General features: G+C 45.3%; 1 protein-coding gene and 1 pseudogene across 1 annotated transcript in view; one reads left to right on the plus strand and one right to left on the minus strand.

Moving 5' to 3' along the window:
* FAM234B (family with sequence similarity 234 member B) overlaps nt 1-19,176 on the minus strand; it is a 31,695-nt gene extending 12,519 nt beyond the window's left edge. The window contains exons 1-5 of the mRNA XM_037033778.1: nt 19,076-19,176; nt 11,686-12,084; nt 6,704-6,802; nt 3,696-3,884; nt 1,124-1,254 (exon numbers count right to left, since the gene is read on the minus strand). Coding sequence (XP_036889673.1) covers nt 1,124-1,254; nt 3,696-3,884; nt 6,704-6,802; nt 11,686-12,084; nt 19,076-19,112 — 855 coding nt within the window. The 5' untranslated portion in view covers nt 19,113-19,176. The remainder of the gene's footprint in view (nt 1-1,123; nt 1,255-3,695; nt 3,885-6,703; nt 6,803-11,685; nt 12,085-19,075) is intronic.
* A 1,425-nt stretch (nt 19,177-20,601) lies between these two features.
* LOC118978421 (ATP synthase subunit alpha, mitochondrial-like) lies at nt 20,602-22,723 on the plus strand (annotated as a pseudogene).
* The last annotated feature ends 1,112 nt before the right edge of the window (nt 22,724-23,835 follow it).

Here is a 23,835-nt window from a genome sequence, read left to right on the forward strand (position 1 = left end):
GCCCTTAAAGGCACCTGGCCTTCCTACGGACGCTCCCCTCGCCTGGCTTTCCTCTCCTCTCACAAACTCCAGCTCCGCCTGGGGTACCAGAGCAGCACTCCTCAAACTCGTGCCTGGGGGAACTTTAAGTACTCCATGGGGCTCTTGGCAGAAAACGATAAAACACTGATGGATTTAATTCTTTTTTCTAAATAGCGGTACTTGCAGATTTTACAACTCCACATATGCGTTACAAAAATCACAACAGCAAACACAAGGTCTATTAAAATTAAAATGATCAAATGAGACCAAATGATCTGTATCCACCCTTTCCAACAACTATTCTCTTCAAATCGTTCAGTTCTTTTGTCCACACACATCCCCTGGCAGACGCACACTAGGGAGTCAGAGAGAGACTTTCACAGAAGCTCCGAGAAAAACTTCAGGAACCAAACTTAAAATTCAGATAACTATGCTCATTAATCCTGTAATTCAGGGAGAAACACTCCTAACAATTATTTCCCTGGGGCAGAGGATAATCAGCCCCAGGGAAGCCTGAGGCGGGAACAGAAGGCAAGGACCCCTGCCCCAGAACAGAAGTCTGTGCTGTCGCAGCCTGAACTACAGCTCTCTTTTCCTCGGTCATTTTTGTTATTTCTTGTCAACTTACGATTTTTCTATATTGGTTTCTATACATTTGTTTTATAAACTTTCTATCAGTCTGTCTTTTGTTTTATAGTTGCAGTAAAAGTTAAGCACGACAAAACAAGAGGCACACAGAGGCACTACTCTGGGCACATTAAATAGGACAGCTCTGACATCCCCACTGTACACACAAAGAAGAAGCCTGGGCCCAGGCAGGTGGACCCCAAACCACAAAGCTACAAAGTGACAGGGCAACTTCACACACCTCTCTCTGGCGGCACAGCCCCACCGTGCCGTAGTCAATGGAGCCACAGTGAGACTGCCAGGGAAATGGGTTCAGAATGATAATTTATCCATTTAATTTCACAAGGCAAATTTATTTAAATCTAAGCCCTTATAATACGAAGTTTCAAGCAGCATTTATAATAACAATACCAAGAACTAGCTTAAGTTGAAGGATTCTCTATAAGAAACAAGGGCCACTGAATATACAGCCTACCTGTGATGCCCCAAGAGCCAGAACCACAAGATCTCGAACGCCGTCTTCATCCACGTCCGGCAGCACCACCCCTGGTGCAGCCAGGGTGCTGTTGGCTAAGTAGTTCGGGTTTAAAGTCCAGATAGTCTTCCCTAGGGGAGGCAAATATGCTGATCACAATCCGGCTTTCTGCCTCTGGAAGAGGCAGCTGCAAAGTCCCCAGGCCAGAAGAAAGAAATTCAGTGGCAGAACAACAGACACCAACTCCTACTTCCATTTTCCTTTAGTTTTTATCTTACTAAAACGGGAGGGAGGAAGGAAGCAAGGAGTGTGAGCTGAAACCCTTAAGTATCTAGCTAACAAACCCGTGTAATAATGTCACGGCTTGATTTTTTAGGTAAAATGGAGGCACTAAAGTCTCTCCAGGAGAGAGTGATACCAAGAGACAGCCTGTCTGGACATCTGGGAGAGGGCTCAGGTGGGAGATGGGAGGGGTCGCCAGGGGAGATGGAGTTAGGCCATGGGTATGGCACCTGGGCGCCACTGAGCCATGCTCCTCGGGGCACTGAGGGCATGGCGTGAGGCCAGACAATGCATTTGCAAACCACCCAGGGTCATGGCAAGGACATTGCGTCTCACAGCACTTCTGCAAGGCTGCCAGGTCCTGTTGAGTGTGGACCATGACGAGTGCTGACCGGAGCTCCTGCTTTGCAGACACTCGGCCACTGGTGCGGAGGTCTGGCTCCTGGCTATAGATGCTGTTCCCACCCAGCACTGAGGCCACCTCAGTGCTGCCGGAGAGGCCGAGCGGTGTCCCCAGGGTCTCTTTACTTAGGCTTTCAGTTCAGTCGCTCTCTGCCAATGGGCCCCGAGTGTGGGCAACTTACTTCATACAGGGACTAGGACGTGGGAGGCGCAGAGCTGGCGGAGCACCATGGGAGTCTCCCCCATCAGCCATGATGGCAACACTAAGAGATTCTTACACTAAGCGCTCACAAGGCTAGCAAGATAATTGGATAGAGGGAAAATGCACTGCTCCCCATTCCAGTATCAGACTGAGGGTGGGCCTGGAGGAAGGCATATGCAGTAGAAGTTAAAATGGCAGCGGGGGCAGAGGTCCTGGACCAAAGAGGCCTGCCGGTCTGTCCTGGGGAAAGAAGGGATCGCTTGGGAGGCGCACCCACCCAAAGCCCACAAAAATTGAGAAGTTAATTGATCATTCTTCAAAAGCACCTGGTCCATCCCACATCCGAAACTAACAGAAACCCAGGGGAAGAAAGAAACTCTTGCTCATTGCTCGCTGTTCGGGATCTGCACTCAGTGCACTGGCCTGTCCTCTCCAGGGACCACATGATCTCAGCAGTCACACTGCCCACGGCCCCCAGGAGGGAGTCTCTTTCTCTCCCGCTGACCTGGTGGAGCACTCACCAGTGTGTTCACCGTGCTCTCTGGCCCAGGAGCTATGAGACCCTGTGGCCCTAGAAGCTGCATGGCCAGTGGCAGCACCAGCTCCACACAGAGCCTCCCTCCAGGAAGGAGACTGAAGCCAGACAGCAGCTGAGAAAAAGCTAAGCTACCTGGATGATCACTAACAGCCGCCTTGAGCTCCAAAGGGCAGCAATTTAAAATGTAGCAGGAACTCTGCGCACTGCCTTTTGTTTCGGTCTTGCTGAGGATGGCTGGGTTTTTTCTGGGTTGTGCGGAAGAGATGAGCTTTGAGACGGATTCTCCCAGCTTGTTCAGCATCTAAATAAAAAACCTTTCCCTTCTCACCAGTTTCTCTCAAGTTCGCCTTTTGGTGGCAGTGGGCAGCCAAACCCCCATTTCTGTTCAGTAATAAGAGTAGCCCATTTATCTGGGATAGTGGAATTGACCTTTTAGAGGTTATTACAACTATTCAGGAACCCCTGGGGCGGCCAACCAGAAGACTAATTCTCTCTCCTCACCTGTGTTCACCAGTAGAAAAACTGTAGGAGATTTTTAAGATGACCTCAATTCTAAAGTTAACTCACATTCAATTATTTTTACTCTGAAGTACCCCACAACCAAACTCCAACCTCTAAACATTGGGAAGGATGAAATTTATTCAGCTCCACCTGAGTCTAAGGTGTTAACGAGCACACCTGCAGTATACTCATGACTCTGCAGACAGCCCTCACACACAACTCCTTTTGGTCCTTGGGTCGCGATGTCTGAATGCAATAAGATAAAAGGCCAAATTGACACGCCTCAACAAACCTTGTTTTCTTCACTGACATATTTTTAAGTAGTTAAAGCCTGAGTTTACTCATGGGCCCTGCATATATCAAATACGAAGAGACAATGGTCAGCTGTCTCTTGTGCAAATGACTGAGGAGGGAGACTATTTGGAAATCAGAGACCTTAAGGCAGTTTCTGTTCAGGTTAAACCACGAATCTAGCGGCACTCAGTCTGTTACCCCTCTTTCTGCTGTCTCCCTCAATGACGCCTTCCAAAGTAGTGGGTGAGATTTTCCGCCATGCGAGAATGGAAAGGCACGTTGCTCACCAGATTGTTCTAATTTGAGATTAGGGCTCACTGGAGCAGAAATCTTCGACGGCAAATGATCTTTACCTGCTGTCGCGTTGAATGCACTGAACATCTTGTGTGTCCCTGTCACAAGGCAGATGGTCCCGGCCACGCTTCCTGGCATCAGGTCCAAACATGTAATATCTCGAGCCTCCTCAGGGAGGGGACTAGACCAGAGTGTGCTGCCATTCATCCCCGAAAGGCACACGAGAATAGCAGTCGGCCTTGAGACACCTAAAAGCATACAAAAGAGAGAAGAAGAAAAAGAAAGGAGTCCGAGAAAATAAGAGATGGAGATGAGCAAGAGGCCAGAAAGCCAAAATGAATGGTGGGAAGGCAGCAGTCCACACCTGTGTCCTCAGCTCCCTCCCGTATTTCTGGCAACAAGGTCCGAAAACAGAGTACCTGCCACGTCTGCTCAACACAGCTCTCGTCCAGGCCCAGAGCCGTGGACCTCCTCCAGGCTGCTCACGGAGCTCTACTCTCGCACACCTCCCAACACATGTGTTTCCGTGTCTGTCACCCGAGTGCCACAGAACACGGTATCCTTAAGGACAAAGACATTAAGGCATTAATTTCTGAACCCTCAGTGCCTTACAAAGCACCTGAGAAGTAGCAGCCAATTGTTTTCTAAATTAAAAAAAGGAGCAAAAAAATCAAGAATATGAAAAAGTAGTTACTAAGAACAATAACAAAAAAAAAACAGGAGGGGGGAAGGTATATTCAGAAAAGTGAGGCTTAAGTAGAATATTTACAGAGCAGGGAGCAAAATATCTGAATTCTAATCATCACTAGCAAATGCTCCCTGAGAGCAGAAAAAATATTTTAGAAAATAAACCTGAAGATTACATTTAGCAAAAATCAGTAGGTCTTCCTGGTTTAGAGTTAATTGAAAGCAACTGATTTTGCCCCAGTCAGGACAGAATACTTGGAAAAACTTAATACCTAGGCCCAAGGGTAGCTGGTAAAGAATTCGAGTATCTTGCCTCTTTAATGAATAATACAGGATCTGGCACAAAAACGCCCCCCTTTTTATTACAAAAGCTTTTATTACAACATCATAAGCATATAATTCTGTAATAAACAATATCACAGTCAAGCACACCATATGACATTTTAGGTGAAATGTTCAAATTAAAACTAAAATTCTGACACCCATATTATTATCCTACTGATGACACTCAAGCAGGCATCACTTCTGCTGGACCCTGTATTTTATGTTGATGAACATAGCAGAACAATAACCTTCTCCGGTATCAGCTTTCCACTCACTGTCGGTGCGGGGTACTGACCCATCTCACTCACTTTCCCCCTCCAGCCCTTGGTACTGGTGCCTCCGTGCTGCTGAGTAAACAGACGACTTAAAAACAAGGGACAAGTGGCAGCTCACTCTTTCAGCCCTGGCTGCCAGAAGCAGTGATACAGGTGACAAATCATGGTGACAAATCATGGTAACAAATGTCAACGCCCAGACTTCTGGGGGATGCTGTGACTAACGGATTGTGCTTCTTCCTTCCTCCCTCAGGGCCCTATGGACTTCTCTGACTCACCTTTTACTGGATGATGATGGGTTATCCCTTCCCCACCAGTCTGTGACTCCTTGAGGCAAAGACCACACTCATTTTGTTTCACTCAATATAACTAGCACAGCTGTACAGGAGGACACAGCAGGCATTCAATGCCCAGTCACTGAATGAATGGATGAGCGACAGAACAAACAAAAAAACACAATCCCTCTCATGCTCAGTAGCACAGATTTTTGAACCCAGTGTCTGGAGTTTCCTGTACAGCAGTTTGATACAAGGGTCAAGAACTTGAACTCTCCACAGCCAGATTCCCAGGGTTTGGAGCCCAGCTCTATCATTTACTGGCTGGGGATATCGAGCAAGTTCTTTAGCCTCACTTGACTCAGTTTCCCCATCTGCAAACAGGGAATAATAATATTAGTCGACTGCATGGAACTGAGCTGAGGGATAAATTCATCCATAATATATGCTATGGACATACGGTGGTGCATAGCACATAGGAAGTGCCAGATATATTGTTCTTTTTACAATCTATGGCCAAATCAGGCTGGTTCGTGTTGTGCCCAATGGAGGCCAAAAGACAAACCAAAACCCCCGTGTGCCTATGCCACAAATGCAGCACTTTTTTCCAGTTGACACGTGTAACAGCTGGGGTCTCAGGATCCCAGGAAATGGCACACTCAATCAAGACAGGTTGTGAAAGGGTTAATAAAGAGACAGATGTGGTTAGGGCACAGGGAACCTCAGAACTGTTACTGCTCCCAGGCCCAGCGGGACAGTGGAGGAAGTGACTACTGGAATCCAGGAAGTCCTGTGAGAGGACCACCTTGACAGGAGCTGCGACCTGGGATCAAGGATGCAGCCAGACTGAGGTCACCGCAGCAGGGAGGGGCCGGAGGAATGCACACTCTCTCCTTGCTTCCTTCCTCTCCTCCAATTTCTTGCCTGTGCTTCCCATTGTCCAAACCCAACTGGAAGTCCACACGCAAGGGAGACCCTTGACATAACTCCCACAGGTCAGCCTTGCCAAGCAGAGAGCAGAATGGAGAATTGAGACAAAGGAGTAAACACAAGGAGTAGCAGGAAAACACCCAGCAAAGGTGTAAGTGTGGAGGATATATTAGTACATGAACAAAAGTTTTCTGCCAGGGTGGGATGGTAGGATCTTCAATGTTCATTATAACTGAAGAGGCTATGAAACATTGACTGGGAGAAAACTCAAGAAACCTAAGAACTGACGGTGAGCACTGCAGGTGTGTGAGCAAGGCACTTCCTCTCCAGATGTCAGCTTCTTCACGGGACTGCTGACCACTAAAAGCTCCTTCCAGCTACAGGGCTTATGATTTCCTGAAATGAGCTTTACTTAAACACGGGAACTTGCTGATAGGGCTTATCTTGCATGACAAGACCCATGGTGACTGATGCAGACCCATTTCTACAGCGCCCCTCGGGATGCCTTCGCTTAGCTCACAGCCCCTCCCATCGACGAGCACCTCCCGTAGCAGCCTCTAAAAGCTGCGTTCTTACCGACTGCACTCCCGTTCCTTGAAGTTACAAAGGAGAGAAGCACATCCCGCAGGCCATCGCCATTCACATCGGCCAACTCCAAAGGAGACAGGTTCCCACCTGATAAACACAATTAAAGAAACCCTTAGCAAGTTACCACAAACTGGTTCAAAAAGGAATGAACACAGCGTGCCAACACTTCCATAAAAACCAGGCAGACTTTCGGTTCCTAGGTAAGAGAGAGTAGACACGGTTCTGCCTATTCCTCTCACTAAATACAGATGAAATCCCCGGACATTATACATAAAACAAATATCAAAAGACTGGAAGGTGGTGAGAGGGCAGGGCAGTTAGGGACCGTGAGACCCAAGGAATGACAAGGTGATGACCCCCTGGGGAGTTTTTTTGGCCTCAACTATCCCAGACCTTTCGCTGCAGAAGCCGGCAACCCAGGAAAGCCAACAGGTACAGACAAAAAGCCCCTGGAAAAGCTGGCCCCCTTAGCCTGGCAAGACAGAAATGTTTTAGATAATAACTGCTCTAGCCCAGCCAAACAACGCAGATAAAACTGAGGACCCACCCCCACAACAAAGGCCAAGTGCGGAGCCTAGACCTTCACCCTTGCTGGTGGTAACAAGGCACCCCTCCCTCCTCCACCAGGGTCATGTCAGAGAAGGCCAGGTGGGGAACCTCTAGTTCTAGCCTACCCGGCCCTAATGAGGGAGCCCTGTCCCCCTTTCTTGCCCCCACCGGGGTGGTGTCAGCAGAGGCTTAGGAGATGCCTGGACTTCCATCTCCACCTGGCAGTGACAACCAACCCTAAACGGTGGAGTCAGAGGGCGCCTGCCAAATCTGGAGAGAACTCACAGCCCTAGTGAAAGTGTACACTGGTAAAACCACTATGAGAAACTTGAGGCTGAACATGCACATACCATATGACCCAGCAACTTCACTCCTAGGCGTATGCCCTAGAGAAATTCTTATACACTGCATCGGGAAATATGCACAAGAATGTACAAGAATCTTCTTAGTAACACTATTTTTAAAACAGAAGCCACCTACATAAATGTTTGCCAACAGCAAAATGGATCAATAAATCCTAAGATAGACCTACGAGCAAATGCTCGGCACCTCAGTTCAAGTGAACCACAAAAATACTTTTTGGTATGTTAAACAAAAAAGCCACTTACCACAGACTACATTATATTGATATAAAATTCAAAACTAGGTAAAATCAGAGACTATATACTTTATGGACACATAGTGGTAAAACTATAAAGAGAAGTAAAATAAAAAAATCAACTCAGGAGAGTAGGGAGCCACACTCCGGAGGGACACATGGGGATTTCAGAGGTCATTATAATGTCCTATTTTCCTAAACTGGGTGTTGGATATGCCTAATGTTTGTTACTAGTTTTTACACTGTATTTATATACCGAGTATTACAAGAGTTCACTTAGAAAAATCAAAAAAGAAAGGAAGAGATGTTCTATGTCGTAGAGACATAACTTAAGTCACACTCACCCAGTTTCACCTTAAGAGAAGGTAAAGATGAGAACACAGAACTCATTAGAGGCGAATTCGACCAGGATCACAGGAATGTCAGAGATGAAACACTTTAGATCAAGACAGTACGGGGTGTGGGATGCTGTAGGGGAAACTGCTCCTCCACCCTGATAGGGTTTCTAGCTGGGACTGACAGAGATCAATGAGGAAAGCGTTGAAATTTTATTTAATAAAACTGTACACATACTAGAAGTTCCCACAGGAAAGTGAAGACCCAGGGGTGACGTCAGTGCTTATATACCAGGTTCAATAAGAGAGGCAACTATAAAAAAGTAACTAAAATATACATGGAGACTGGAGGAAGATAAGAGGTATTTAAAAAGGTCTGTTTGGAAGAAGAGGATCTAGAGTTCCAGCGAAGATGGAGGCGTGGGCAGAAGCGTTCGCTTCCTTGCACAACCAAAAGGAGAAAACCAACCAATCTAAAATCAATAAACAAGAAGAAGTGCCAGAAAATCAAACTGCATGGGATTCTGACAACCACGGAATTAAAGAAAAAATCAACCAGAACAACCAGACTGGTAACGGGGCGGATGGAGAGAAACCGCAGTGAGGCCGTGGACCGCGCAGACTGGGCTGGCTGCAGTGAGGTGGCAGGCTTCGCAGACAGGGCTGACTTAAGGGGAAACTAAGACTCAGAGAGGGCTGTGGACTACCACGGTTGCCACAACTTCCAGTCTCACACAAGTTCCTTGAAAAGTGCCCTAGACACAAGCAGGCGAGCTACACTGTTCCCTCTCTGGCCCCTCCCCCACAGGCAGCACTGCAGGGCAGCAAGGTTTGCCCTGCTCAGGTGAACACCTAAGCCCCGCCCTCTTTACAACTTATCCGGGGCCCCAAGCAAAGAAATGGGGCCCAAATGAAAGAACAGAGCAAAACCTCAGAAAGAGAGCTAACAGAGGAGGATATGGACAACCTATCTGATGGAGAATTTAAAGCCCTGGTAATCAAAATGCTCACAGAACTGATTGGGGGTGGTTGAAAAATGAAAGAAAAAAATAAAAGACACCCAAAATGAAACAAACCAAAATATGCAGGGAACAACAGTGACAGAAAGGAAGCCAGGCCTCAAAGCAACAATTTGGAACAAAAGGAAGAAATAAACATCCAACCGGAATAGAATGAAAAATCAAGAATCCAAAACAATGAAGAGAGGCTGAGGAATCTTTGGGACAATCTGAAACATTCCAATATCCGAATTATAGGGGTGCCAGAAGGAGAACAGCAGCAAGAAATTGACAACTTATTTGAACAAGTAATGAAGGAGAACTTCCCCAATCTGGCAAAGAAAATAGAATTTCAGGAAGTCAAGGAAGCCAAGAGAGTTCCAAAGAAGCTGGACCCAAAGAGGAACACACCAAGGCACATCATCATTAAGTTATCCAAGACTAAAGACAAAGAAAGAATCTTAAAAGCAACAAGAGGAAAGGAGACAGTTACCTACAAAGGAGTTCCCATAAGACTATCAGCTGATTTCTCAAAAGAAACCTTACAGGCAAGAAGGGGCTAGAAAGAAGTATTTGAAGTCATGAGAGACAAGGACCTACACCCAAGATTACTCTATCCAGCAAAGCTATCATTTAGAATGGAAAGGCAGATAAATGCTTCCAAAATAAGGTCAAGTTAAAGGAGTTCATCATCGCCAAGCCATTATTATATGAAATGTTAAAGGGACTTATCTAAGAAAAGGAAGATCAAAAATATGAACAGTAAAATGACAACAAACTCACAAATGAACCTAAAAGAAAGGAAAAACAATGAAAACAAAAACTAAGCGAACAAGTAGAACAGGAACAGAATCAGAGAAATGGACATCACATGGAGGGTTTTCAGTGGGGACGGGGAGAGGAGGAATGGGGGGAAAAGGTACAGGGAAGAAAAAGCATAATTGGTCGGCATTAAATAGATGGGGAGGGGTCAAAATGGAATAGGAAACAGAGGACTCAAAGAACTTATATGTACAGCCCATGGACATGAACTAAGGGGGACGATGCTGGAGGGCTGGGGGGTGCAGAGTGGAGGGGGATCAAGGGGGGAAATTGGGAAAACTAATAGCATAATCAATAAAATACAATTTAAAAATAAAAAAAATAAAAAGGTCTGTTTGTACACATTTCTCTTGGCCTCCACATCCTGTCTCTGGTGATAAGAACGTTTCTCTCCTGCTGGTACAGGAAGAACATCTCTCACATGGGAGCTTCACCTCTTGATTTTACCAAGAACTGAAAGTCAGAGTGGCCTTCTTGCACCTGCTGCTGTTCAAGTGCTTTTATGTCCAAACAATCAATATGCCAAAGCGACATATTTGAGGGTGGGGTGTTGGCCTCATGCAGTTTACAAAAGACAGGGCTGACTGCTCAGCACTGACGCTGCAGATGCAATCCCCACTCTTGACCCGGGGCAAGCTATTTTAAAGAGCCCTGCTCCAAAAATGAGACAAAATAGCTAGAATGACTTGGGAAGCACCATCTTAAACTAACCACTAGGGACAAGGCAGAAAAGTTGATGCAAGAAAGCAACTCTCTTTTACTTCAAAATAAATTATTTTAAAATTCAAATTAGGTCAGGTTTCTGTGACCACAAGTGCCCGAAGGTCCGACAGGAGTCCTGGCTCCGGGTCTGGCCAGGCCTGGGGCCACGCTTGTCTCTCAAAGGGCCTCCCACAGCTTTGCTCTGCCCTGACCCGGCACTGGCCGCATCAGGAAGCTGGAAAACCCATGCTCTGTCATCTATGTCCAACCAACACCTCTTTCACTCAGTCCCCCTCCCCTCTGGCAACCGCCACTCTGCACTCTGTGCCTGAGTCGGCTGCAATTTTGTTTGTTTATTTTGTTCCTTGGAGTTCACATAAAAGTAAAATCATATGGTATTTGTCTTTGACTGACTCTTCCACTGAGTGTAATACCCTCGAGGTCCACCCATGCTGTCACAAATGGTTAGATTTCATTCTTTTTTTATGGCTGAGTAATACTCTATTGTATTAAGAAGTACCAATTGGTGGTCACAAAACAGTCACAGGGATGTATGTAAAGTACAATAGGGGACATAAGTCAATAATGTTGTGATAACTATGTATGGTGCCAGGTGAGTACTAGAAATATTGGGGGGACCACTTTGTAAAGTGTATGACTCTCTTTACGTGTATGCTGTACACCTAAAACCAATACAAAATAATACTGAAAATAAGCCACAATTGAAAAATAAAAATTAAAAAAAAAAAGGCCAACAGAAACACAACAAAGCAGTGATCTTCCCAAGTTTTCTGAGCTGCATCAATCCATATTTTTGTTTGATTTCAAATCTTAAGCTCCTAAAGGCAGCTCTACACACTGGGGGAGAGATGCTACATGACACACACTACTTTTTAAGGCCTTGGAGGAAACTGTCAATGCAATCACAAGCTTTACAGAATTAGGGCTGAAAATCCTCCAACCCACCTCCCTGGGGGTGCAGACGGCGGCTCCAAGTGCTGTGCAGATCCCTGGGCGGGCAGGGGATCAGGAAAGCACACACAAGCACCAGGATCATGGAGATCACCAAAGTCAGCAGAAACACAGATGTGCGTATGTAGGACACCAGGGAGGAGGCTGCCTTCGGCTCCAGGCCTCCGAGGGCCTCCGAGGGGTACCCCTCTGTGATGACCTCCGAAAGGTGAGGCTTCGCAGCCCCTGCAACGTCAGCATCGGAGTCGGGTTCCGGTGCTTCCCCCAGAGGACTCTTCCCACTCTTGACCCCTCCGTTCTTCTGCTGCAAGTCCAGCACGAGGTCATCTTCACTCTCGTCACTGTCGGCCTGAGTGAGGGGGTCGTACTCGCCTAGGTCTGGGCTCTTCTTTCCTGAAAAATCAGAACGAGAAACTTCAAGGAGAACAAGGAAGGAGAAGCCCTCACCAAGCACATGGTGACTTTAGCACTTAGGAAAATACATGCCACGAAACAAATGAAACAAAGCAGGGTTATAAGCCGGGACCTTTGTGGCTCTGTAAAATAGACGCCAGCATGGAGGAAAGAATGGGGCGGGGGGACTGGAAGGAAGGCAAATCACAGAGTTCAAGAAGTATTGCTTGCATGAGTTTAAGAAATTGGAAAGGAAAAGAGAAAGCAAATTTCAAGTGCCTTTTTAGGTTTTTCTGTTTATTTAAACCCTCTTTTAATTTGTTTGAATCTCTCGAATGAGAAAGGTGATAGCTCTTACATCATCAACCTTCCATACGCCTTCCACATAAAACCTTCCATATTTTCTTAGGCATGTGGTGCTCCAATCTTTCCTGGGACTTCCCTAAACTTCTAAGACAATTTTATTCTCTCTACATTGCCCCTCACAGTCCAGTATTTGTGGCTTCCCATTGTTTCTTCGAAACAACTGAGAAGATGAACACTAAATGCCACCTGGAGAGGCTTCACTGGGAATTCACTCCTGAGAACCTTCCTGGGATTCTGATGCCCTTCCAAGGACCTGTTTTAGTAAACAGCATTTATGTCTAAAAATGCTGTTCTGAGCAGGTATTCTGGGAGGGTTGGGATTGAGCAGGAACGAAGAGGTAGAGGACTGGTCTTAGAGATGGTTTACACAACAAGGGCCTGTTTCACTTAGACCTTCTGTTTATTTGGGGGGGTGAGGAGGTGGAAATTACAGGGGGGCGTGCACACGCCTTCCTGACAGTGACCCCTTGGCCCTCACTGCCAGTGACTGGATGATTTTATCCTTTATTTCATGTCACAACCAAGTAGAAGCCAAGAAAATGTTTCTGTTTTTGGAAAGTACTTGGTAAGCTGTTACTAATGTAAATGCTACTTTAAATGTTCTATTAAGAAGAAATATAAAAATCTAACTTAAAGGGAAAAAAGAATTCTTGCTTATCTATGCCTCTGGTCACTGTGATCTTGGTGATATCACTTCATGTCTCAGTCTGCTCAAGACATGAAATGAAGCAATAAAACATGATATGGGAAGTAAAATCTTTTTTTATTACTGCTTTTAGAGATAGAGGAAGACAGGGAGAGAGGGAGGGAGAGAGATGTCAGTTTGGTGTTTCACATACTTATGCATTCATTGGTTGATTCTTACATGTGCCCTGACTGGAGATCGAACTCACAACCTTGGTGTATTGGGATGATGCTCTAACCAACTGAGCTACCCGGCCAGGGCCTAGGGGAAGTAAAATCTTTAGTGTCAAGTCTAGTGTTTGGTTCGTAGAGAGTGAATAAATGTTTGATTTAGAAATGAACATCCCAGCCTGGCTGGGTGGCTCAGTTGGTCGGAGAGTCATCCTTACAACAGAAAGGCCGGATCCCCTGGCAGGTGGCAGGTGGCAGGTGGCAGGTGTCCGGCTATGTATGGGAGGCGGACGGTCCATGTCTCTCTCTCACACAGCTGTTTCTCCCTCTCCCTCTCTTCCTCCCCCTCCCCTTCCTCTCTCTCTCTAAAATCAATGAAAATACATCCTTGAATGAGGATTAAAAATAATAAATAAACGGGCCCAGATCCACTTTCAGAAGCAACAATTTAATAACTGGCACAAGAAACAAAGAGAAGTAAATGCTAAGTCAGTCCGCTGAGGCCCCAAACTGGCAGCCCCTCCCCACCCCACCCCCACCCCCCACTAGCTGGGATAGTGACATCCACCAAGGAGCAGCAGTTGGGAAAAAAGGAACCTGAGTTAGCAGGCCACCATTAACTTCTGATCCCAACTGCCCTACCTCACTCCTCTGGCCCCTGCCTCTGCCCACTGTAAAACAAGTGCCTGTGTAAATACGAACAACAATCAGAAGGAGGCCATCACTAGGAGTCATTCGGTAAGATACTACGAAGTTCTACAAATAATCAAGAAAGAGGTTACAGCAAAACATCAAACAAAACCAACTAAAGAACAAATGCCGAACAAATGACACCATGAAATGTAAGAAATAATGAACAGATACTTCCCCATGGGATCCAAGAAATTAAAGAAAGTAGCCTTCTCTGAAATAAGAAAAAACATATTTCTAAAGAAGAAATGACACTTCAATAGAGAAGCATGGCACCGAAAAACGGAAGACAATAATAAAGCAATTTGAGAAACAACATCTTTGTTGGGATCAGCAGAAATAACAGACACACTGAAAACAGTCAGAGACAATAAAGGACACATTGGTGAAAGTCAAGGACAATGAAATGGAAGTAATCACAGCTGGCAGTTCTAAGCCCCCGCTATGCACCCTTCCGGGCCTTTGACCGTCTTATCTCAGGAAGTCTTCATAACAGCTCTGTGACCTGGGCACCCTATTATCTCCTTTTTAAAGACGAGGTTTAGACATTGAACTAACTGGCCCATAGCTGAACAGCAAGTAAGTGACTGTGCAAGGATTCCAACCCAGACAATCTGGCTTTGAAGTCTGTACCGACTACCCATGTGCCTCCCATGGAAATGAGGACGGCTTTTACTAGGACTAGGAAAAAAGAGATGACTATAGAAAACAAAGATGATCCAATAAATGCATAACTGAAGAGAAAAAAAGGGTGGAAATGGAACCAAAAACAGTATTTAAAAGATATACAGCACTGGCCAGTGTGGCTCAGTTCTTTGGAGCATCGTCCCATAAACTGAAAGGTCATAAGTTCAATTCCCAGTCAGGGTGCATGCCCAGTTTGTGGGTTCAGTTCCCAGTTAAGGCATGTACAGGGTGTTGAGGTGGGGCAACCAACAGATGTTTCTTTCACATCGATGTCTGTCACTCTCTCTTCCTCTCTCTCTGGAACCAATGGATATATCCTTGGGTGAGGAGTAAAGAAAAAAATAATAAACAATATCCAAAAAAAGTTCCTTCAATAAAGCCAGACCTAAAACTGCAGATTAAAGAATACAATGACGCCCTGGCTGGTGTAGCTAAGTGGATTGAGCGCGGGCCTGCGAACCAGAGTATCGAGGTTCGATTCCCAGTCAGGGCACATGCCTGGGTTGCAGGCCAGTTCCCGGCAGGGGACACACCACAGGCAATTATACATTGATATTTCTCTCCCTCTCTCCTTCCCTTCCCCTCTAAAGATAAATAAATAAAATATTTTTTTAAAAAAAGAATACAATGAGTCCCAAGAAAAACTGATCAATACTGAGGCTAATCAATACTGAGGCATAGTCTAGTAAAGTCATTGAACTTCAAGGACAAAGAAGGAGACTTAATGAGTAGCCAGGCCAAGGGAAAAAGGACCAAGTCACTAATGATGGGAAGAAAAATCAGACTGACTTCTCCACACTAACATACATCCCTATAAGACCATGCCACAATTTGCAAAAGTTCTCAGAGAAAAAAAGACCATTTCACAATATGTAAACGTTCTTGTGAAATACAAGAACTCTGGTCCAGACATGACATTTGTGAGGTATAAAGGCAAGCGTGCAAGAACTCAGAGGCTTTCTCACTCTTGCGTCTTTCTTTTAAAGATCACAAAAGATGAGGACCAATTCTTATCCAAACCCTTAAGACAAATATTTACTTTTACACTATTAATAGTACATATTTTTCCAGAAAGTTGAAAGACAAACCCCTGCTTAATTATTACAGACTGCAAGTTTGGATTAGAGAACTCCTAAGTGAATGTTTCTTTCTATGTTTCACAGAAAGACAATAAGCGTGCATTTTAAACATCAGCCCTTCAGGCTGAGGAGCTAACATCAAACCATGCTCCTAAGCTCAGGGCACTTTGGCACTCTCTTCTCTGATGATTTCAGCCATCACCCACACTTTTAACGAACAAAAAGTTTTCAAAGAATAGGGGAGAAGATACTGATTTCACAATCCATCAGTGCAAACGAGCTTTCCATAGCTATCACTTTCCCCGCAGAAAGACTGAGGGCACTAGTTACTCACCATTCCCAAAACAGTGTGGAAGAAAACATAAATAGGAAAGAGATGCAACTGTGCCATCCCCAAAGGTTCCCAAGAACATATTATAATATATACTATTCTGTGACTTGTACTATACTTTACATAGACTATGCTGCACACTCTACTGCAACTAAAGATAAATAATTCACATCATGGATTAGTTTACCCAGGCTGGGCACATGACCATTCCAAGTTACACATAATAAAACAAATCATTGCAATAACATTATGCCCATGTTCCTTTCAGTGTTTGACCTTCAAACTTTAAGATGAACTAAAAAGATATATACTTAAAAGATAAACAGTCTCACAGGCTGCTTTATAAAGGTCACGCTGTTCTTCTGTTATTAATTAACCTCATTGTATGCATGTGAGCCAAACATCTTTCCACCATGGGCTTAGTGGAAGGGTACGAGACTGTGAAGTGCAGTCCCGGCTACTGCTCTTTCTTCATGAGGCTGAGGACATCTGTCGTTATCTCACTATTACATTAGCCTTCCTTCCAGTATCACGTTCATAAATGATCAAGCTGTTAATGATGATAATAATAATAGCTAACACTCACCGAATAACTAGCACATGTCAAGGTTAACACACCTCTCAGGTATATCCATCTCTTTGGCTTTGCTAAATAATCCAATGAGGTCAATATGTAGTAGTGTGTGGGACACAGTGAATGTACCATAATATTATTACTATACATGAAGAAACTAAACCTTAAAGAGATTAAGTAACTAATCTGGTAAAGACTGGATTTGAATTCAAGCCTGTCTTATGCTCTTAGTTGCCATTCTGTTCTGCTTCCTTACACATAAGCATAGGAAGGAAACCACTGTGGTGATCATTTGGCAATACATACAAATACTGAATCATTGTGTTGTATACCTAAAACTAATATAATGTTATACATGTCACTTCTGCCCCTTTGAAAGAATAGTGAGGGCGTTAACTAAAGAAGCATGACACAGTAACCCAAACAGGACAGCAATCGCAATGACAGTGTATCCAAACACAGCTAAAAGAAAACAAATTTTACTTAATATAAAAGCTAAAAATCATATTTGGGGTAGAAGGGAGAAAAGGCAAGAGACAACTGAAGTAAAAGCAAAAAAAAAAACCACCACCAACAACAAAACAAACCTCGAAACAAAGTATAAACCCATATCAGATAAAAGACTGTATGGCTAATCTGGGCATTAAAAAGTATCATACTGGGACAGAAAACTGTACTTGAACAATAATTAAATAAAAAATTAGCAAAACAAACACACACACAGAAAAAATATCAAACTCACTTATATCAAACTCACTTGACCACTCAGGGCAAGCTGCTGCCCAAACAAAGGCCCAAGGACCAGGCTGTGGTTTCTCTACCCTATCAGATGACTGGGTTACTGCAACTGAATACCCCAGGGGGTAAAATTACCGCAGCCTCAGGATGTGAGAATGCAGAAGAGCTCAGGAGTTTGAAAGCAAGATTTTCTTGAGTTTTGAAAGCAAGATTTTCTGGCATTCCCATCCTCAGAGAGTAACTGTCACCTATGTTTTTTGGCAGGAGAGCAGGGGACTGGGTGTGGAACTAAAAGAAAAAAAAGTAAAACTAAGTATGTCTGACACCTCATTACCCGCTTTGGGAGGATATCATCCTACACTAAGGATACACAAGGCTACTCTCTTCAAAGTTAATCAATCATGCAGGTAGAGGGACATTTCCTTCCTTTCAGCTCAGTGTTACATACACATTCCAAGGTAGATATTATCCATGTTCTTTCCAATGTTCTAATCAACCCATGTAGGGGTGAGGGGGAAGTCTTAGGTCATGAAGTCTGGAGACAGAAATGCAAATTCATATCAAATCCATACCCCACGCAGTCATCCGTGGCTCACTGTAGCAGAATGCAAGCCCCTGCACTCTATGCTGGACGCCCACCGGATGGACACCCAACCAGCCCTTTCTAACAAGGCCTGTGAAAGCGACTGCTCTGCCCACTAGCCCCTTAAGCTAGCAGCAAATGATTATGGTTTAATGTCTAAAATTTTTATTTAGGTAGAATCACGAAATTTTTAAAGCCTTAACGTTTACATTTTATTTGGGCAGAATAGAATCTGCATTCACTAAAATAGCGAGTTTTTAACAGCACAGTTCCATTCTGAAGGTTGAAAACAAAATAACAAGCAAACAAAAAACTTGGGACGGTTGCCCAAAGTACTGAGTTGGCTCTGGAAGCTGTCATCATCACCAGTGCTTCTTTAAAAAATATCCCACACTTTATCTGCAGCTTGCAAGTGCCGTATCATTTCCCTCCTAAATGCTTAGCCTGGAGAGCCGGAGGCTAGGCGGAACCAAAAGGCCAGGATCTAGCGTTAAAACACCCGCGGCGTTCAAGTCTAGGTTTTTCCAATACTGCTTCGTGACTTTGGACTAGTCCAATCAGCCAAGTAACTGCCATTTTCCTTTTCTGTAAACTCTGAGAGAAAATATCCATCAATTAGAGGGCAGGCTGCTCCAGGGGGTCACGCGTCTTCCTGCTGCGACCGCCTGCCTGCCCGCCCGCCGCCGCTCAGGTGCAACCCAAGAGAGAGGCAGCTGGAGACTCAGCGGTACAGCATCCCCACAATGGGGAAAGGATGCGCCCCTCACCATCCCTACCCCTTGAGAAGCCGGCGACGCGCGCTCTGACATTCACCACCGCAACAACGTCAGCCCGCTCCTGGCCACCTGCCCCGCGCGCCTCCAGCGATCCCCCCCTGCGGGTCTCCCAGGCTCGCCCCGTGCCGGCGGTGCCCGACCCGCCGGGCGCCACTAACCCCAGCCCACGGGAACTGCATCGCTCGCCTCCGCGCGCACGCAGCTGCGCCCGGATTGGGGCTAGGCCCCGACCCGCTTCGCCCCCAGATCCTGGCCTCCCCATCTCCCCAGCCCCGGTCGCGGAGGGGTGGTCGCGAGGGGGCCACTCCTTACCCGGGAGCTTAAGTGCCCTGGACAGCACTGTCGCCATGGTGGAGGCCTGAGTGCGCGCGCGCGCGCCAGCGTCCTGTCGGGAAATGTAGTTCCAGGAGGGCGGTGCGTGGGCCTGGGACCTGAAAAGGTGGGGAGCTGCGCGACCAAACAGGGCGAAGAGGAGGAGCCCGCCTGCGGCCCCCGCGCACTCGTGCACGCTCTTGTAGCCTCTTCTCCCGCCCACTCGGAGCCAGGCCCCTTCCTTGGCGAGTGAGCTGAGGCTCACTTTCCTCCTCAGTGACATGGAGAGATGGTAACTACCGCGTAGGCTTGCAGTGAGAATGAAATGACATAACTGATGTTAAAGGAGGCGCGGGTTGAGAAATGCGCTCCGGGCTTTGGAGTCAAGACACCTGCCTTCATTTCTTCTTAAATGGGCCATCGTGGGCAAGTCACTTGGTAGGACTATGTTTCAGCTTCATTTTTTTAAAAATGGAGACAATACTATCTACTGCACAAATATACTGTGAGAATTAAATTATGTGTTGTTTAAAACACACAGCGCATAATAGACAATTGTTTCTTTGTTTCTTAGGTAAAGGTCCAACCTCTATCTCTTATTACCAGTTTATGTAGGTGACACCCTACCTGCAGCTCCTAGCTTGGAGGGTCTAGGAAGCAGAAACTGACCTGCTTCTTCCTCACAAGCGCCAAGAGATCGTCGTTTTATTGCGGGGATGCCGACGGTGTTATCTAGACACCCTCCTTCTTTTACTGAAGAGAAAACAGGTCTAAAAAGGTGACATAACTTCTTAGCGTCAAACAAAAGCGCTAAGATTCCTCTCAATTTGGAGGCTGACTCATTCCCATGAGAAACTGTAGATAGGACTGTCCTGTGGGTGTAATCTGAGATTCTCTAACAGCCATCTCCATCACCCATTTCCCCAGGAAAAAAAAAAATGCCACTGACTGACAGAGAAGGACTCTACCGTCAGGTAGGTCATGAGTTCAACCCCTGACTGCACCATGTCTTTCTGGATGTCAGATCTAGAGCTATTTGCTCAATCTCTCTCTGCCTCAATTTCCTCATCTGCAAAACGGAAATGAAATAGAACCTATTCCACAGAGTTGTCCTGACAATTGAATAGATAATATGCAAAGCATTTAGACAGTGCCTGGCATCTAGAAAGTGTTTCATAAGGGTTAGTTCTTTTGTTAATAATTTATTATTTTTGCACAGGCCTGCGAACCAGAGGATCTCGGTTCGATTCCCAGTCAGGGCACATGCCTGGGTTGCAGGCCAGTTCCCTGCAGGCCAACTCCCAGCAGGGGACGCACAAAAGGCAACCATACATTGATGTTTCTCTCCCTCTCCCCTTCCCCTCTAAAGGTAAATAAATAAATAAAATCTTTAAAAAAATAATAATTTATTATTTTTGACAATTTAATAACAAAATATATAATAATAATTTAATGAGGTTTTTTCAGCCTTTTATAACACTCAAATGTTCTACTGTTTGCCACCACTCTCAGGGTATAATTAAAAACCATATCTAGTCATTACAGAGACTGTGGCTACAGAGAAACTACCATGAAGTTGCAAAAATGCTGCCCATGTGTGTCGCCATGGCCAGGGCCTGCTCCCTTCCTCCACAGCCAGGCTGGTCTCCAAAAATGCCCTGGGGTCATCACTGCTGCAGGAAATCCTCGTGGCCCTAGCACTCTTCAGAATACTGGCACTACTGAGACATCCTCTGATCTTGAAGAGTGGATTCTTGGAGCTGATACCTTTGTCAACCTTGAAGAGACTGGGCGTGTCTTAAGTCTTGGTTATGGCATTGCCCACGTACATGGGCTGAAGAAGGTTCGAGTAGAAGAAATGGTAGAGTTTTCCTCAGGCTTGAAGGGTATGTCTCTGAACTTGGGACCTGATGGTGTTGGTGGCGATGTGCTCAGAAATGATAAACTAATTAAGGAAGGAGATACTATGAAGCAAACAAGAGCCACTGTGCATGTTCCCATTGGCGAGGATCTGTTGAGTCATGTAGTAAGTAGATGCTTTTGGTCATGCCATTGATGGAAAGAGTCCGGTTGGTTCCAAGACCCATAGGTGAGTTGGCCTGAAAGCCCTTGAAATCTTTCCTCCAATCTATGTCTGGGAACCAAAGCAGACTGGTGTTAAGACTGTGGACAGCTTGGGGCCAGTCAGTAGTCAGTCATGGTCAGTGTGAGCTGATTACTGGTGACTGACACTGACAAAACATCAGTTGCTATTGACACAGGTGTTAACCAGAAATGTTTTCAATGGTGGATCTGATGGAAAGAATGTATAATGTATCTACGCTACTATTGGTCAGAAGAGATCCACTATTGCCCTATTGGTGAAGAGACCAGTTCTTGGTGCAGATGCCACCAAGTACTCCACTGTGGTGTCAGCTACTGCTTCTGATGCTGCCCCACTGCACTGCAGTGACTGCTCTTTATTCTGGCTGTTCTATGGGAGAATATTTTAGGGACAATGGCAAACATGCTTTGCTCACTTATGATGACTTATCCAAACAGGCTGTTGCTTATCATAAGATGCCTTTGCTGCTGCTCCAACCCCCAGGTCCTGAGGCCCGTCCTCATCTGTGTTCTACCTACACCCCTGTCTGCTGGAGAGAGCAGCCAAAATGAATGATCCTTTTGATGGTGGCGCCTTGACTGTTTTACCAGTCACAGAAACACAAGCTGGTGATGTGCCTTCTTACATTCCAACAAATGTCATTTCCATCACTGATGGACAGATTCTTGGAAACAGAATTGTTCTACAGAGGTATCCACCCTACCATTAATGTTGGTTTGTCTGTGTCCTAAGTTTGATCTGCTGCCCAAACCAGGGCCATGAAGCCAGCCAGTGTGGCTGGAATCAGGAGGTGGCTGCTTTGGCTCAGTTTTGCCCTGATCTCAGTGCTGCCACGCAGCAAGTCTGGAGTCGTGGTGCGCATCTGACTGAGTTGCTGCCACAAGGACAGTACTCTGCCATGGCCATTGAAGAACACGCAGCTGTAATTTATGCCAGTGTAAGGGGGTACCTTTATAAACCGGAGCCCAGCCAAATCACAAAGCTTGAGAATGCTTTCTTGTCTCTTGTTATCAGCCAACACCACGCCCTGTTGGACAATGTCGGGGCTGAGGAAATGATCTCGGAACAGTCCAATGAAAAGCTGAAAGATGGTAACAAACTCCTCAGCTGGATTTGGAGCTTAAATTCCTAAGAATTCACATCGAATACCTGGTTGGTTTTCTGGCTGTTTCTTCTAATAATCAGTTCTATTTGAAAAAGAATTACGCTTATACTCCAGATCACATTAAAAATAGAAGTTTTATATTGCAAAAAAAAAAAAACAAGACATATATCTATGTAGGTCATCTAGGAGGTTCAACACAAGTCACAGTAAGTTTGCAGTGACTTGCCTGCCACCAGATTAGTTCACTGGAACACTTTCTTGAGCCATGGAAACTGATTTAAAAAGAAACTTTAAGGTGAGTAAATATAGAAAGGGTCCACTTTAGCTGCAGAAAAACAGGAACTTGTGTTTCTAGGAAAGAGTACGGTGGACTGGAATAGCCAGGTTACACAGGAGAGAAGGAAAGAGGAAATCTGCCCACTTTCTTAGTGAAGGGGTGTATTCCAGGAGAGTGCCTTCTTATGTGGTGAATATAAAATAAAGCTGTACAGTTTAAAGTTTGATTAAAATTTTGTGTTCAATGGTATAGTCATCCAAAGCACCTGTGTGCATAAATACAATTCTGTGTGTGCACATAAAGGTGTGTGATTGTATAACACATTCATAGATGGGGCATCTCTAGCCCCTCACTTTTCCATGCCTAATCTTTGTGGCATTTCCACTTTCCCTATAATCAGCCAAGCTTTGCCAAAATGATATTCAGGGGGAAGCAGGTGCTGAGGCGTTGCTCACTCCCGGTTCCTGGAGCTTTCCTCCTCTTTGCCTTACTTGCTATCTGGAAATCGCTCCCATCCCCCTAATTGTTTTACATTTTAACCCAGGATTCACAGATTAGAACAGTGTTTCCCAAATTTAATGTATTTTTCTTCCAAATAAAGGAAAAATTCAAAGCAACCATCAAATGAATCAGAATCTTTGCCTTTTACATGGAGAAAACCTGTGGGTTCCTCTCTAAATTACCTGGCAGAATATAGTGTCTTAACTGCCCAAATGCCCACTGACCAGGGCCTCCTGACTTCCCAGTTTGGCTTGCTTCCCCGAGGGTGGCTGGGGACTGGCTGCCCTGCTGCTGTGAAGGGAAGAAATCCTATTTCTGAAAGTCACAGCGGAAGCCAGAAGAGCCCCTTCTGCTCCTTCTACATTGATCTGCAGTGGGAATATTCTTCCCCAATCTTCCAAGTCTCCAATACCTAGCAGAGAAAACTCATATTTGCTGGTTCTTATTACCTTCGTGATAGCCCAGGTATTGTGCAAAATCTCTAAGCATCCTGCATGAGCCATGATCCAATCTGGTCATCCAATACTTACCATTCCCTGGACGCTGTGACCACCTCTGCTGGTCCTGAGCCTCCCAGGAGCTTTTACTGCTTCCTCCTGGAACCAGTACCATGTTCGCCAACCCCTGACACCACCCCTCCTTGGTACCACTGAGACCTCTGTTTTGTGGCCATTTCTACCTCCTTTCAGAAAATATTACTTCTTGTACCTCTCACAAGTCAATATCATTTCATGTTTTAGTGCTGTTAAAATGTCAAAGCAGTATAGTGTAAT

Source organism: Sturnira hondurensis, unplaced genomic scaffold, assembly GCF_014824575.4.
Source record: "Sturnira hondurensis isolate 20B ecotype Veracruz unplaced genomic scaffold, ASM1482457v3 Scaffold0021795, whole genome shotgun sequence".
NCBI lineage: Eukaryota > Metazoa > Chordata > Mammalia > Chiroptera > Phyllostomidae > Sturnira > Sturnira hondurensis.